Below are 15369 nucleotides of genomic sequence, written 5' to 3' on the forward strand. Positions count from 1 at the left end.
TTTAACCCCTTCTCTCACAACCAGGCTTTCTCTAAAGACTGCACCGTTACACCCACCCATTACTAACCAAAACCGAGTGTGACTGGCAACCATCTGCTTTCATCCCCCAAAAAACAAAGCAACACACAAGTAGTAGGTAGACTTGCCATTTACTTTCAAAAAACACAACAGAAATGAGTTTTAAACGAGTTTTACAATTATTTATTGCAACACAACAACAACAGAACTATCAGATTTTTTTTTAAAGGAAAATTACAAATATTTGAGAACCAGACAAACACAAGTCAAAACAAACTAAGACTAACTAACACTCTGTGCAAACTGGTCTGGATCCCCCAGAGGATCTGCAAGAAGATGTGCTAGAACATGAAGATCTGCCCAAATATCTGGCACAAGATCTGCCAGAAGATGAAGATCTGGATATGGATCACCCTCTGCCAGAGGATCACTCGCTGCCAGAGGCTCTGGAGCAGCCTCTGCCAGAGGAACAGCCAGAGGAAGAGCCTCTGCCAGAGGCTCTGGAGCAGCCTCTGCCAGAGGCTCAGCCTTTGCTCCACAGGTCTTGTTCCCTCCACGGCTCCTGTGCCATCCACGCAGACTGGCAAGAAGTCTCCTCCACCACCTCCGCCTGAGGGGTGGCCGATCATCCTTGCCAGTCTGCCCATCTTCCTCCAAGACGCACAGGGCATCAGCCAACAGATCCCCTGGGGCTGACAGCTCCGCAGCAGCACCTTCTCTCCTCTCCACATCTTTAAGAAACAGATAAATGCAACAGGTAACACAACAACGACTGTGCATCAGGCACAAAAGGGTTTCCTCAATTCATAAATACAATGGACACAAACCACACAAATCCAAGTTAGTGGACTGGGGGCTCGGGTGCACCAGGGGGGCTGGCATCAGTCGAGCGGGGTTGCGCCGTCCACGCAGGCGAGCCGCAAGTCTCCTCCGCCAATTGCTGCTGACGGGTGGCTGGTCGGCCTCGTCAGTCTGCCCACGCTCTATCGAGACAGGCGGCCAATGGGTCTCAGCTGGGGCTGAGAGCTCGGTGGCAGCAGCCTGTCTCCTCTCCCACTCAGGCTCCTCCCGCCAGCTCGTGCTGGGGAGCAGGAACCGGACATGCTTGGGTGGGCTGTTCCTCCGCCCTTCCTTACACGGCATGGCTCCCAAGGCTCCTCAGAGATGCAGATGCCACATGGGCGATGCCACAGGACACAGGGAAGGCGTGAAGTGCTCCTACAGCTCCTGCGATGCAGGAACCGCAGAGCCACGTCTCTCGCCTCCTTCCAGCTCCACGCTCAATGCAGGAGTGCGGCCAACTGCCACGGAAGTCCCACAGACAACATCTGCCCACAGGCGCCACGGAAACAGAACCGGAACCAAGGAACTCTTCTGCCTCTGCTGCAGGGCAAGGATGAAGCTGGAACTCACCTTTACAAACCACAGAATCCCCCTGGGAAAACCAACACCAAGTACCCGCGAGACCAAGCTGCCCAAAAGCCAGTCGTTCGTCACCCGTCAAGAGACAAGGGAAGGACCTGATAGGTGCCATCCCTTCTCCTCTGTCTCACACACAAGCCATCCCTGCCTTGGCCTTGGTGCCACTGACCACAGGAGCCTAACACACCAGCACATCCAACGCCCCTGAGGAAAGAGCTGGGAAAGCAGCGTCACCTTCCCCTTCCAGAACGTGCATCACCGAGTTTTATTTCCCCGCGCACAAATTTCCCTGTGCTGCCTCCCTCCCTCAAATCCCTCACCCTGTTTGAGAGACCTTCCTGGCCCTTTTGGAAAAGCCCTTGCCAGCAGCTGGGGGACCACGACAACCAGCTTGGCTGCCCAAGCAGGACAAGGGACTCTTCTGCAGGCCCTGCAGGGGAACCACCAAGGCATTGCTCCCCGACAGCTCAACAACCACACGACCTGCTTCTCCCCACCCCCCTCCTCAAACCGCTACAGCCAAGGGGCCAGGAACACCCAGACCCTTAGCCCAGGCTGCCTTCCCACACTCAAGCATTACACCAGGCTTCTGTCTGTTCACAAGAAGCGTGCCTACAGAGCTGAAACACCAAAATCAAATCATTACAGACAAGGAGAGCCAGTACTCATCTAACGCATCCACATATTGCGCTTCCAATAAACAATTACCCTGCTTCTGCAATGTGTTGGGCTCCTTCTCTCTACCTCCTACTGGGCCACGGGCAAGCAGGAAGAGGCGGGCAGACACAATCCATGCCGAGAGGTCCCAGCACCATTCCACCGGGAAGCTGCTTTCATCTGACTCAGCACCACATTCACAGAAAGGACACCTTTAGCTTCTTGAGCTGGGAGTTATTTCAGATTTATTAGCAGTATCAGTAATGACCTACCAAATAACAGAGAAAGCACCGACCTCCTCCTCTTTGCAGATTTTTGCCAGAGAAGTACTTTGTGCAAAGAACAGGAAAAGTGCTGGTACATTTATTCCACCACTTTTGGCTGATTTTGTCCAAAAGGGCTTCAGCATAGTCCACACACCTCATTATACCCAGCTACTACTGGGTATAACAAGCATCCTGACTTCTAGAGGTTTTCTTGTTTCCGTTTTCAGAGCCTGTCGTAATTACTCCGTTTCAACGTTTGCCACCACAACAGTAATTCCTACGTTCTTCTCTAACATCAGCTGCTGTCTGTTGAGTTCCTTTGCCTTTTGTGTTTAAACAGCGTTTTTCCTGAAGTTACACAAGTCGGTCTTGCATTCCTACAACCATCTCTAACACCTACAATCGGTTTACCTGTCTTTTCCTGTAGCTGCTACTCTTTCAACCTCTTCTTCTCCTCCTCCGCCTCCTCACAGGAGCTGCTCCCCTCCTCTGCATCTAGACAGACACGATACCAGACCACAGTTTCTGGATTCGTTAACACCATGCACTCCTTCTGGATCCTGTACGCTAACACTGTGTGTAGGAACACAGTGGCAGCACTTACTCTGTACATAAAATGCTTTCATTTGAGGAAGTCAAGCAGGGCTGCTGAGTGACTCTAGTCCATCTATCCGGATGAGGCAGTATTTTCATCCTCACACATCAACAGGTCAGTTCGGAAAAAAACAAACAAACAAGCAAAAAAACCCACAAACAAACAAACAAACAAACAAAAAGAACTCCTCCAAATAGTCCATGTGCCATTAAAGACAAAACGAATTCTTTGCCAAAAATGCTCTTGGTTTTGTAGATCATCACTCCAAAGTAGCATAAGCATAGATGAGCCCAGGAGGATCAGGGGAAACACAGGAAAGATACCAAAGATCTATCCAGACGGTTAGCAACAGAATTGGCATCAGCAGTCCAGAACTACCACTTCCTGTTGTAGGAGAAGACACCACAAAACCGCAGTCTCACCTCTTCCTAAACCAGATCCACGCCAGTCCCTTGATCTGCCTCGGTTAATTAAGCAGTGGCACACAAGAGCTGATTTTCCTTCTCTCTCATGAGCTGCTCAGTTTTCACAGCGTGGTATTACTCAGTGGCACAATTTCTTACATTGAGTTTTGTGATCAAAGTTATCTCTCCAGGAGCTCTACAAAGTTCCTTCAAGAACAGCACAGAAACAGGACAAAGAAGCTAAATTCCGATAGCCGAGACCTGTACAACACTAGAGAAGAAATAGTTTGAAATTATTTCTGTCACTCTGCCCCGGTTTGGGCCTGCCCTGAGGCAATGCTGGCTCTGATTGGCTGCCTGGGATTTCCCCCTTGCTCCTCCCATCTAATGACGGGTCAGACAGCTTATCAATCATCACGTGCTGCTCTCCCACACGGCGTGATTGGTGGAGCCAGCCTGCCCCGCCCCTGCAGGGTGCCCAGCTTTTTCCACTCTTGCCGCCTTTCCTGCAGGCCAAAAGTGAGAGTGCAGACTCTCTCGGTGCATCTTTGGACCTATAAAAAGTGGGCTTTGCCCTAAAAATGAGAGTTTAGACGCTTAAAATGAAGCTCTAGGCCTGAATAATGTTGTGATTCCTAAAATGAAGGCTTTGAGCTGTAAAAGTGGGGTTAGGGCCCTGTGAAAGAGAAGTTGGACTCCAGAAATGAAGCTTGGAGCCCTGTAACGGATGGTTTGGAAACGGAAATGAGGCTTTGGACACTGCAATGAGCTTCAGTGTCTTAAAGCAATGTTTGGGCTCTGAAAAGGAGACTTTGCAAACTAACCCCGAGGCTTTGACCCTGAAAATCAGGAGTCAGGCCACATATTAGACATTGGACCTAAAGTGAAGGTTTGGACCATAAAAACGAGGCTTTGAAATCTGTAGGAGAGAGTTCAGGCCCTCAAAATTGAGGTCTGGAAAATAAAAATGAGGCTTTGGACCTTAAAAATGAGACTTTGGCCATGAGAAGTCGATGCCCGAAGCCTGCCAGTGTTTAAGAGGCACTTGGGCAGTGTCGGTATTAACGAGCTTTAACGTGGTCAGGCCTGAATTGGTCAGGCAGTTTGACCAGATGATCGTTGTCGGTCTCTTCCAACTTAAATACTCTACTGTATTCTAAAAAAAAAAAAAATAAGAAGAGGCTTTATGCCCTAAAAATTACAGACTGGATCCTACAAATTAGGCTTCAAGTTTGAACTTTAAAAACATATCACTGCACCTTAAAAAATGAGCCTTTGGACCCTGAAAATGATGATTTAGTCTCTAAATTGAGGATTTGGGACCCTTTAAATAGGATTTTGTGGCTTCAAGATGCAGCTTTGGACTAAGAAATGAGGCTTTGTGCCCTAAACATGAAGGCTGGCAATGAAAAATGATGATTCGGGACTTCAAAAGGAGGACTTTTTAACCCAAAGCGTGGACAGATCTCATAGCCAGAGGGGCAAGACTGTGGTGGTGTTCATACCTCAGCTGGGCATGTCCTTGGTCAGCCTGATGGGAGCTGCTCTGAGCTTGGAGTTGGGCTGGAAACCTCTCAGTGTCCCCGCCAAGCAGAATTACTCCATGGGTTTATGATTTCCCTCAGGAGAAAGACCCGATTTGCGAAGCTCGGCTGGACAGGGTGACACTCCAGACTCCCCAGCGAGACGCAGCTCATCCCAGCACCGAGCTCCCAAATCTGCGTAGATCTCTCCACTTTGGCACCTCACCAGGATGTTCAAATTCCCAGCCTGGCCCCTGGGGATCTCTTGCAAAGCGGTGCAGAAAGGTGCGCCCCTGCAAAGTGCCCTCCAGCTTTGCAGACGCTCCTCACTCACTGGCGCTGTTCTCCTCAGGAGCAACCTTTGCTGAAGGTCAGGGCTTGAATCTTTAGGGTGACGTCAGGGTGGGCCCTTCCCCCGCATGCTGAGGGGAGCCTAAGCAGAAGCTTCCCCTAAGGACACTTTGGTTCCCGAGTCGAACAGGATGGATTTGGGCAAGGAGGAAAATGCCAGGTCACGGGAGGCCGCACGAGCGCCATAGTGCTGGGACTGGAGACGGAGCTCCTGTGGCTGCGGGTGGCCCACGGGATGGCCAAACGGCAGAGCTACTTGGAGGATTTCCTAAGCAGAGGTGTAAATGGGACATAAATTGGATACTCTGGGAGGGAAATAGGGTAGTAGAGAGCCCTGGCTCTACCCCAGGAGGAAGGAGAAAGTCCAGCGCAGCGGAGCTGGGCTCAGCCTTGCGCTCTTTCCTTCCCCGCTCCCTGACGGCCCTGGGTGACAGCTCAGGTGGCCTCCACTGCCCCTGCACGGAGCTGCCCTCCGTGCCTCCCCAGCCGCACTTGCATCCTCTCCTGTCCACTGCGGGGACATCCAGTTCTTCACAACATTGCTCCAGGTGCCCACTTGCCCTCTTGTCGTGGTTTTGTTAGTGAGGGGGGCCTAAGGTGGTAGCTTCTGTAGGAAACTGCTAGAAGTCGCTGCCCTTTGTTCGGGGGACTTGGCAAGGCCTAGGGCGGACCTGCTGCTGGCCAAGGCCGAGCCGATTGGTAGCAGAATGTTCCATGATAACGCCTCTGCAATAACGTATTTAAGAAGGGGAAAACAGAAAAAAAAAAAAAAGAGAAGAGACGATGTGAAGAAGCTGAGCGGGGGCAGAGGCGCAGAGGGGGAGGCACAGGCCTCATGGGCCTTGCAGGCCTCACCCTCTGGCCTCTCGCCAGGCAGCCGACTGGGCCCGACTCGGTCCAGCCCGGCTGCAAGAAGTGGAGAGGAGAGGAGAAATGAATAAGATGTAAAAAAAGATCCTGAGAGACATCTACCAGCCTGTTGTGAGGAACGGCTGCAGGTGCCAAGGTCAGTTCAGAAGGAGGGGGAGGAGTAATGCAGCTCCTGGCCAAGATTCCCCTGCAGCCTGTGGTGACGACCATGGTGGAGCAGGTTGTCCCCCTGCAGCCCATGGAGGTCCACGGAGGAGCAGAGATCCACTTGGAGCCCGTGAAGGACCCCGTACCGGGGGAGGTGGATGCCTGAAGGCAGCTGTGGCCCGTGGAGGGCCCGCTGGGACAGCTGTTCTAGAGGGACTGCACCCGTGGAAGAGATGACCCACGCCGGAGCAGTTCCACGAAGGACTGTGGCCCGTGGGAGGGACCCCACGATGGAGCAGGGGAGGAATGCGAGGAGTTCTTCCCCCAACCATGAAGCAGCGGCGTGAAACAACATGTGATGAACTGACCGCAACCCCCATTCCCTCTTCCCCCCTGTGCCGCTTGGGAGGGGAAGGTAGTAGAGATAATGTTAAGCCCGGGAAGAGGGAGGGGTGGAGGGAGGTTATCTTGTTCTCTGTCTCATTCTCCTGCTGTTTGTAGTAATAAATGAATAGTTTTCCCCAAGTCGAGTCTGTTTTGCCCGTGACGGTAACTTTAAGGATTTCTCCCTGTCCTTATCTCAAACCTCGAGCCGTTTTTCCTTATATTTTCTCTCCCCGTTCTCTCGGAGGGTGGGGGGAGTGAGAGAGAGACTGCGTAGTCTGGTCCTGATCGGGGCTGAACTACGACACCTCTCTTGCCCCAGAACGCAGGTTCCTTTCCGTAGCACCCACGCAAAAGGTCCTGAGGGAAGGGCCCTCCGATGGCCCCGCTTGCAGGACCCTGCTGGGCTGATCCTAGAGCCATGGCCAGCTGCAAACCCTCCTGCCCCGTTCTGGTGAAGGACCATTCCGAACAGCTGGAGTCAGAACACTTCTGCAACTTCTCTTCCGTGGTTTTATTCCTCTCTTTCCCGAGCTCCTTGTGTCCCGAAGACAGAGGACTTGCTGCAAAAGCAGAGAGACTTCTAAAACAATGCTGCCGGTTTGGGGAGCTCTTTGCGCGCACGCGGGCCCTCTGGATGGGTTCAGGTCAGGACGCTGATGGGAGGGCAGCCGTTTCTCTCCCTCTGTTTACCCCTTCTCTGCAGCCTCTCCAGCAGCAGCCCTTTGCTCCCAGCTGTGCCAGCCCCACCCCAAAAGCCTTTCTCCTCCTTAGCACCCAGGAATGACACCGGTGCCAATCACGTACCTGGTTTGCCACCCCAGGGGGGGCTCCCTCTGCTCCGGGCACCCCAAGCCCTCGTCACTCCAGCCAGGGCCGTGGCATCCTGGACCTGGTCTTCAGTGGGGGGCACTGTGTAGACTTGGACCCCTCGTACACTGGTGGCATGAAAATTGGGGGCTCAAATCTGTATCCCGCTAATATGGTCTTCTGCGGCTCTTTCAGCACGGACCAGAACCTCTCAGGCCTTGATATTGGTAATTGTGCGGTCTCAGGTCTTGGTGGCTGTGCAGTGAAGAACTTGTAGGTGGGCTGCTCAGGCACCCTGGCCTCAGAGCTCGCTGACAGTAATTTGCTTCCAACAGGAACTTTCTTTTCGCCTTCTCCTCCTCCTCTGCACTTCCGAGGTTTCGCTGTCTGTGCTTGGCTCAGCTTTGATGCTTGGCCTTTGGGCACGGGTTTGCCCTTGGGTTGGCCGGTCATGGGCTGTTCTTTTCCAGAGGAGGCCCCTGAGATCGCTGGTAGGCGCCTGAAAGGACACAGTGGGAGGGGTCTGTGTGAGGACGCGGTGTGTTTGGGGCCGCATCGTTCCCTCATGAGCCAGGTGCCTGATGGCGCAGCACCAGCAGCTCAGTCGATGGCTGTGCTCAGCTCCAGCGAGGAAAGCCCCTGAGACGGGACCCTCGACTGGCACACGGCTGCCCCCATGCGCAGCTCAGGAGGCCACGCTGGGGCTCTCCCGAAGGGAAGGAGGGGAACCAGCCCTGTGAAAGGGAGGGCTCCCGGCAGCCCCATCCCGCCCCTCTGGACTCTGTAGGGCAGCGATGAGTGGCGAGTGTTCGGGGCTGGGGAGTGGGCTCTTGCTGGGTCAGGAAACGACTCCATGGAGACGTCAGCCCTGAACCTCCAGACTCACCTGACCCGAGGGTTCTTCCTCCCCCCCACCGCCTCCTCGTCCCTGAGCTGCTTGCGTTCGTTACCAGTCGAGCTGGCAGGGGCAGGCAAGGGCAGTTCAGGAAATCCCACTGGAACCAGGAAGGAGAGACCTCGTCAGGAGAGCATGGCTGTGACGCTGCTGACCCCTGTGACACACAGGGGTGCTCAGGCCTCTTCCCAAAACCTCCGAGAGGGCTGATCTGCCCCCTCGCAGCCACCACCTCCCAAAACCTGGCACCTTCCCCAACAGCGGTGCTTGTCGGGCTCTTCTGCAGACGCATTAACGGTGCCAGATGTGGCAGGAGGAGTTGAATAACGCCAGGGAGGTGACAGAGTCTCCTTTGGAGATGTAATTCCCCGAGTGAGGAAAGGTCCTTGGATGCCCACCCTCCTGCTGTACTCGGGGCTGGGCGTCCTGGGCACATCCCACCCCAGGGCTGGGTTCTTGTGAAGTCAGCAAGTCTTTAGGAGAAAAGACTGCGCCGAGCTCTGCATGAAGCTTTGACGCAAGTCACATTTTGTGACGGTCATTGCCTGCGAGTTTTCCCATCAGATGGCAGAAGAAGGTTGCCCAAGCTAGGGAAAGGACTCGGGAGCGGCTTTACCTTCTTTGCCCCGTGTGACAGGTCGCAAACCCTTTTCCTCCTTGCACTTGTCCTCACTAGGAGCATTTTTCAAGGCCTTCAGGGAATCCCTGGGCGGTGATTTGGCCACCACCTCCAGTTCAAACCTGGAGACAAAAGACGACACCAGCATGGCCACGGCACCACTGGCCCTTGCCACTTGCCATGGTCCCCTGCTCACAGGCAGAGCCTGGCACTGTTGTACAGACCGTTGTTTTCCTAAGTCAGCCACGCCCCATCCCCTGCCCTGTCCTGTTCGTGCGTGCCAGAGGCCAAAGCTGCCGATGGACTCACTCGGGAAGGACGATGACACGACCAGTGAAGGTCAGGGAAGCAATGGGTACCATGGGCGACACCACCACATCCAGCAGCTGGGGAACCTGCAGTGCGGGAACATGGAGATGGCAGGACATCCTCAACGTGGGCAAGGTACTCAGTCGTGGAGGAGTTGAGGGCAGCAAGAGCTGCTGGAACCGTGCTCTCTCCTGGCCTGAGCATGGGCCGTGTCCTTTCAGGCCGCACGCAAGCAGTGCTGGGGAACCGCTGTGGGTCTCCCAAAGCGGTGGTGGAAGCCAAAGGCTCACCTTGAATGTAGCCTCTTCCTGGATCCTCTTCCCAGATAGCCTCTCCAGGAAATCATAGTAGAATCTCATTTGCACCCTCTTGCCTTCAATGAGGAGCACCCCCACATCCCTGAGGACAAGGGCGATGTTCTCCCCCTTCCCCAGGCAGAGAGACAAGAGGGAGGTGGTGCCTAGGATGCAATCCATCACTTTTTGTCGGGACACAGAGGCATCCTTGGTCACCTTGGCATATTTCAGAGGCTCCAGCTCCTTCTTGCCTGGAAAATCACACGAGAGGGACAGAGATGATCACCTCGTGGCCCTTCCACATGCCTTTCTCAAGGGCTGCTTTTTGCAGTCGTGGCCCAGAAAGGCGCCGTTACTGGGCCTGCTCCACAGAGGGGCAGTTTGCTCTTAGAAGGGGATGCGTTCCCCCCCTTCACCCCAACAGCGCAGTGCGCCAGTGTTTAATCCATTGTCTTACCAGGCACGTCGTCTTTATTGTCCATGAGATTGTGGACTTCACCAAGGCACCTGGCGAGGCGAAACACAGGCCTCCACAGAATCCCAATTCCATTCCCAACCTGGGTCTGTGTTGGGACCACATCGAAGGAGCCAAGGGTTGGAATTCGGACCCCCTGTGAGTGGAAGAGAAGGGAAGGGCCCAAGGGTGAGGACTTGCTGAAGGGAAGAGTTGGGGGTGACCCTGACCAGAGATGGGGCTTTGGACCCGCCCCTGACCACTCCTGCTGTTCAGAGGCGTAAGCCAGGGCAGTGGGGAGAGCTTTAAGGAGGAGATGCCAAGTCCTCTCCCTCAGCCTTTCTCTTTACAAGAGCAGTGCTGGAGTCAGGGCAGAGGCAGCCCGAGAGCATCCAGGGCTCTCCCTGCGGTACAATCCCACCTGCCACAGCCATGGCGCATCGCACAAGCCCTGTGTGTCGGTTGATGGGGATTGTTGGGGTGGGTTTCCTGCTCTCTGAGGAGGGGACGAGTAACCGCAGGCCATGCCCCATGGCCATGGGGACTCCCGACTTCTCTGGCTGGACTAGGAGGATGCAGGTGTCACCTCACCTTGTGCAGCAGAAGCTGATTCTGGACATAGCCAGCCACCGCGTCCCAGACGGCTGTTAGCTCTGGAAAGCAAAGGAAAACCAGGTCACGCTCTGTATCTGCTGGCTCTCAGCCCTTCAGCATCCTCTGATCTGTGTGCATTGGCACACAGTGCCACTGCTGTCCCCAGTCCCAGATGGAGACGCCCTGGAGATGGCTGTGGTGTGGTCTGGCTCGCTCAGCGCTGCCGCTGTTGGTCACGGCAACCCTCCTGTGGTGGCTGTGGATGCCTGTACCTTTGTCGGTGATGCTGGGCATCTGGAAGCTGTGCTCCATCCCATCCCAGAAGTCTGTCCTGATCCGCCTTACGCTGGCGAGTTGCTCCTTAGTGGCAACAGCCATGTGGGAGCTCAACCCTGCGTTCATCATCCAGACGCTCCTCCAGGATGCAGGACCCACCGCCCCGTGTCCGCTCTCGTACCCCGGCACGGCCGTCTCACAGACCCACTGTGACACTACAGTGACGTGGCCACTGCTGACTCTGCTGCCCACTGTGACACAGCAGTGACCTGCTGCCCACTGTGACATGGCCACAAGTGACCTGCTGCCTGCTCTGACACCCGTCCCCTTCTGCCTGCCATGACGTTGCCACCACTGTAACTGTTCCCTCAGCTCCTGCTCAGGGTTTGGCTGGACACGCAGCTTCTGCTGAGGCCTGGCGTGTGCTGGGAGCCTGGCCGCCAGGTCAAAGCGTGGCTAAGACATTCGCAGAGCACGATGGACAGGACAGGATGACGGCCGTTCTGCAGCCCTTACAACCTGCAGCTCGCTGTCTCCTGCAGCCCTCCTCTCCTGTGTTTGTGCACAGGAACCGTCCGGCAGTTTCTTCAATGCGCACTGCCTTACGGAAATGGTACAGACCAAACTTCCGAGCTGGGTGTCACACTCCGATTTCGGATGAGAGGAAGGCCCTCTTGCGTTCTAGCTGACCTCAGGGGCGGCTGGACCAATTTCTCACTGCAGATTTACACACCGGAGTGAGGTTTTGCTCGTTTTCTTGGGAACAGAATTAAGGCTCAAAAGGGAGTCAATTGCCAGGCAACTTTATTTGCCCGACAGCAAGTTCGCAAATGCCAAAGAAAGAGAGAAAGAAAGGGAAAAAAGAGGGGAAAAACCCCGTTAGGTTGCAATAGCTGCCACCACGGAGCTGCGGTGTCCCAACAGTCCAGTTCACTTGGCGGGGGAACATTGCATCCAATGTTGGTTGTTTCAGTTTCTTTATTGGGTCGTCTCATTGCACATCCATTGTCCTTCCGAGAATCACGCTGCATATTCCGAGAGCCGGTTTGCTTGACTGCGTCCCTCGCTCGGCGGTGGTGTGCGTGCCCAATACCGACTCTGGGCCCCTCGGTTGTTTCTGGCCTTGGGTCTGGGCGCATGCGTGTGGGAGGGTAAGGCTAAAGTTCTCGGAATCGGCTCTGTCATACTCAGGCTCGCAAGAGAACAGGAAGCCTCCAGTCCTGTGGTTTGACTGCTGCTCTGCTGTTGTGACGGGGATGGCAGGTGTGGTTTGATGTTCCGACAGCGGTGAGACAAACATCCCACGCAGTCTCTTACACCACCCCGGGGCTCAACATTGTTGCCTCAGGGACGGGGTTCCGTGGTGGCGTGAATGACAGAGGAAAGGCGAGAAAGAAAGGAAGAGCAAAAAGAGAAAAAAAAACATATCACAATAGTTCCTTGCTTTTCTTACCACAGTTCTAACCATTATTGTTTGTCAGGCAGGGTACAAAATCATCCAATTGTAATTACCAAACTACAACATCAAAATGTGATAACATCAAACGATATCCATAACGCGACGAAGAAGACCAAAGCGAGATAAAATGCGGCAGAAAGGGAGAGAGTGAGATAAGGTGCTGGCTGCAAAGAGAAGAAGAAAGAAAGGAAAGGACAGAGGTAGAGGCCGCATGGGGTGGATGTATATGGTGCAAGCAGCCTGCTCTGAAACTTTGTGTGAGTGTGCAAGAGATAGAAATGCTCAATGAAAACAAACAAAAATATTTCTCTAACCTATACCATTCTTAATAAATAACAACTTTAAACTAATAAACAATATTTTTCTTAACAATAACACCGTGGAGCTAATTAACAACGCCTTAACTAAGTGAATTATGTTAACATATCTAAATCTAATAAAGAATGTTAAAGAGACCTTTCCTGCAGGCCAAAACTGATAATGCAGACTCTATTGGTGCATCTTTGGACCTATAAAAAGTGGGGTTTGCCCTAAAAATGAGAGTTTAGACGCTTAAAATGAAGCTCTAGGCCTGAATAATGTTGTGATTCCTAAAATGAAGGCTTTGAGCTGTAAAAGTGGGGTTAGGGCCCTGTGAAAGAGAATTTGGACTCCAGAAATGAAGCTTGGAGCCCTGTAACGGATGGTTTGGAAACGGAAATGAGGCTTTGGACACTGCAATGAGCTTCAGTGTCTTAAAGCAATGTTTGGGCTCTAAAAAGGAGACTTTGCAAACTAAACCTGAGGCTTTGACCCTGAAAATCAGGAGTCAGGCCACATTTTAGACATTGGACCTAAAGTGAAGGTTTGGACCATAAAAATGAGGCTTTGAAATCTGTAAGAGAGAATTCAGGCCCTCAAAATTGAGGTCTGGAAAATAAAAATGAGGCTTTGGACCTTAAAAATGAGACTTTGGCCATGAGAAGTCGATGCCCCAAACCTGTCAGTGTTTAAGAGGCACTTGGGCAGTGTCGGTATTAACGAGCTTTAACGTGGTCAGGCCTGAACTGGTCAGGCAGTTTGACCAGATGATCGTTGTAGGTCCCTTCCAACTTAAATACTCTATTCTATTGTACTGTAAAAAAAAAAAAAAAAAAAAAAAAGAGGCTTTAAGCCCTAAAAATTCCAGAATGGATCCTACAAATTAGTCTATGGGAGCTTTGGGAGCTAAAGAGAGTGTTTGGACCTGTAAAGGAGGCCTTGGACCCTAACAGTGAGCCTTTCAACCCTCAAAATCAGAGTTGAGGCATTAAAAATGATACTTTGGGCCCTTAAAATGAGTCTTTGAACCTTTGGAGTAGGGCTTGAACTTCTAAATGAGGGTTTGTATCCTAAAAATGAGAATTTAGATCTTGAAAATGACTATTTGGACAACCAAAATGAGAGTTTGGGCCCTAAAAATGAGACTTGAAGTTTGAACTTTAAAAACATGTGACCAGATGTTAAAACTGGGCCTTTGGACACTGAAATGAGCCCTTGGACCCGGAAAATGATTGTCGTAGTTCAGCCCTGATCGGGACCAAACTATGCAGTCTCCGTTCCTCTCACAAGGAAAATTCTTCACAACAGGCTGGCAGACACCTCTCAGGACATTTTTACATCTCATTCACATCTCCTCTCCTCCCCACTTCTCTCAGCTGGGCCGGGCCCAGTCGGGCCCAGTCACTGCCCGGCGGGAGGCCAGAGGCTCACGCCTCCCCCTCTCTGTCCCCGCTCAGCTCCTTCACATCTTCTCTACTTCCTTTTTTTCTGTTTTCCCCTTCTTAAATGTGTTACCGCAGAGGCATTATCATGGAACGTGCTGACACCAATTGGCTCGGCCTTGGCCAGCAGCGGGTCCGCCCTAGGCCCGGCCGAGTCCACTGAACAAAGAGGAGCAACTTCTAGCAGTTTCTGACAGAAGCTGCCACCTTAGGCCCCCCTCGCTAAACAAAACCAGAACAGTGATGATTTAGTCTCTAAACTGAGGATTTGGGGCCCTTTAAATAGGATTGTGTGGCTTGAAGATGCAGCTTTGGACTAAGAAATGAGGCTTTGTGCCCTAAACATGAAGGCTGGCAATGAAAAATGATGATTCGGGCCTTCAAAAGGAGGACATATCTAAATCTAATTAACATTTTCTCTTATCTTATATCTACTTAACAACATCTTATCTGAGTAAATTATGTTAACATCTCTAAATCTAATTAACAACGTTTTATCTTACCAAACTAAAAATGTGTCCCAGGCCAAGTTTGAGGCCTGTGGCTCTGGGGGATCAGAAGAGGAGGGTGATTGTTCACGAGGACAATCACAAGGAGAACACACGTAAACCAACACAAGCATAGCAGTGCCCAACATCAAAAGTGCCCCAAAATAAAGCGCCATCAAAGCGTTAATCATTTTGCTCATTTTTGCAACCTTTTTTTTCCTTTGTGATGGTTTAGCCCGAATTACCACACAGTTTCTCGCTCACACTCCCCCTCCCCAGTGGGGAAGGAAGGAGAACCCATGGGTTGAGATGAAGACAATTTACTAAAATAACAAGGGAAAACTACAATAATAACAGAATATACGGATATTAAAATATACAAAGTGAACAATATGTGTTTTCTCACCACCCGATGTCCCAATGACCGACACAGCCCGTCCCGAGCAGCGATCATGGAAACAAAACTGAGCAGCAAGCAAAGGAGCAAAAGGGAGCCAGCAAGGGAGAGGGAACGATGCCAGCAAACGAGGAAGGAAGATGGATGCCAGGAAGGCAGATACCCGCCCTGGCCAGCCCCCACTTCTCTACTGAGCATGGCGTTCAGGCATGGAACACTCTTTGGCCAGTTTGGGTCAGTTATTCTGTCTGTCTTTCTCCCAGCTTCCCGCATCTGCAAATTAGCGAGACTTGGAAAGCAGGACGGTGTCCTTGGTCTCATTCACAACAACTCATATCATCAGGGTGTTTATCAACATTCTTCACACAGGGCATCCAAAACACACCGGCTACT

The 15369-nt window shown here is 52.3% G+C and overlaps 1 protein-coding gene across 1 annotated transcript; it reads right to left on the reverse strand.

Annotated features, from left to right (window-relative positions):
- Positions 1 to 7498: 7498 nt before the first annotated feature.
- On the reverse strand, positions 7499 to 11178 carry LOC147600388 (coiled-coil domain-containing protein 81-like). The gene is made up of 8 exons (XM_086751280.1): positions 10887 to 11178; positions 10612 to 10673; positions 10024 to 10177; positions 9561 to 9817; positions 9271 to 9356; positions 8959 to 9083; positions 8334 to 8442; positions 7499 to 7946 (listed from the first exon to the last, which is right to left on the reverse strand). Exons 1-8 carry the CDS (start codon positions 11176 to 11178, stop codon positions 7499 to 7501), a joined length of 1533 nt encoding a protein of 510 aa, XP_086607406.1.
- Positions 11179 to 15369: the final 4191 nt, after the last annotated feature.

This window comes from Chlamydotis macqueenii, chromosome 6 (genome assembly GCF_036417535.1).
Source record: "Chlamydotis macqueenii isolate bChlMac1 chromosome 6, bChlMac1.mat, whole genome shotgun sequence".
NCBI lineage: Eukaryota > Metazoa > Chordata > Aves > Otidiformes > Otididae > Chlamydotis > Chlamydotis macqueenii.

Coding starts and splice junctions, on each gene's coding strand:
- LOC147600388 (XM_086751280.1), bottom strand. CDS start 11,178: ATGTCACAGTGGGCAGCAGGTCACTGCTGTGTCACAGTGGGCAGCAGA. Junction 10,178..10,611: donor ATCAGCTTCTGCTGCACAAG/GTGAGGTGACAC, acceptor TTCCACTCACAG/GGGGTCCGAATTCCAACCCT. Junction 9,357..9,560: donor AGGAAGAGGCTACATTCAAG/GTGAGCCTTTGG, acceptor CCCGCACTGCAG/GTTCCCCAGCTGCTGGATGT.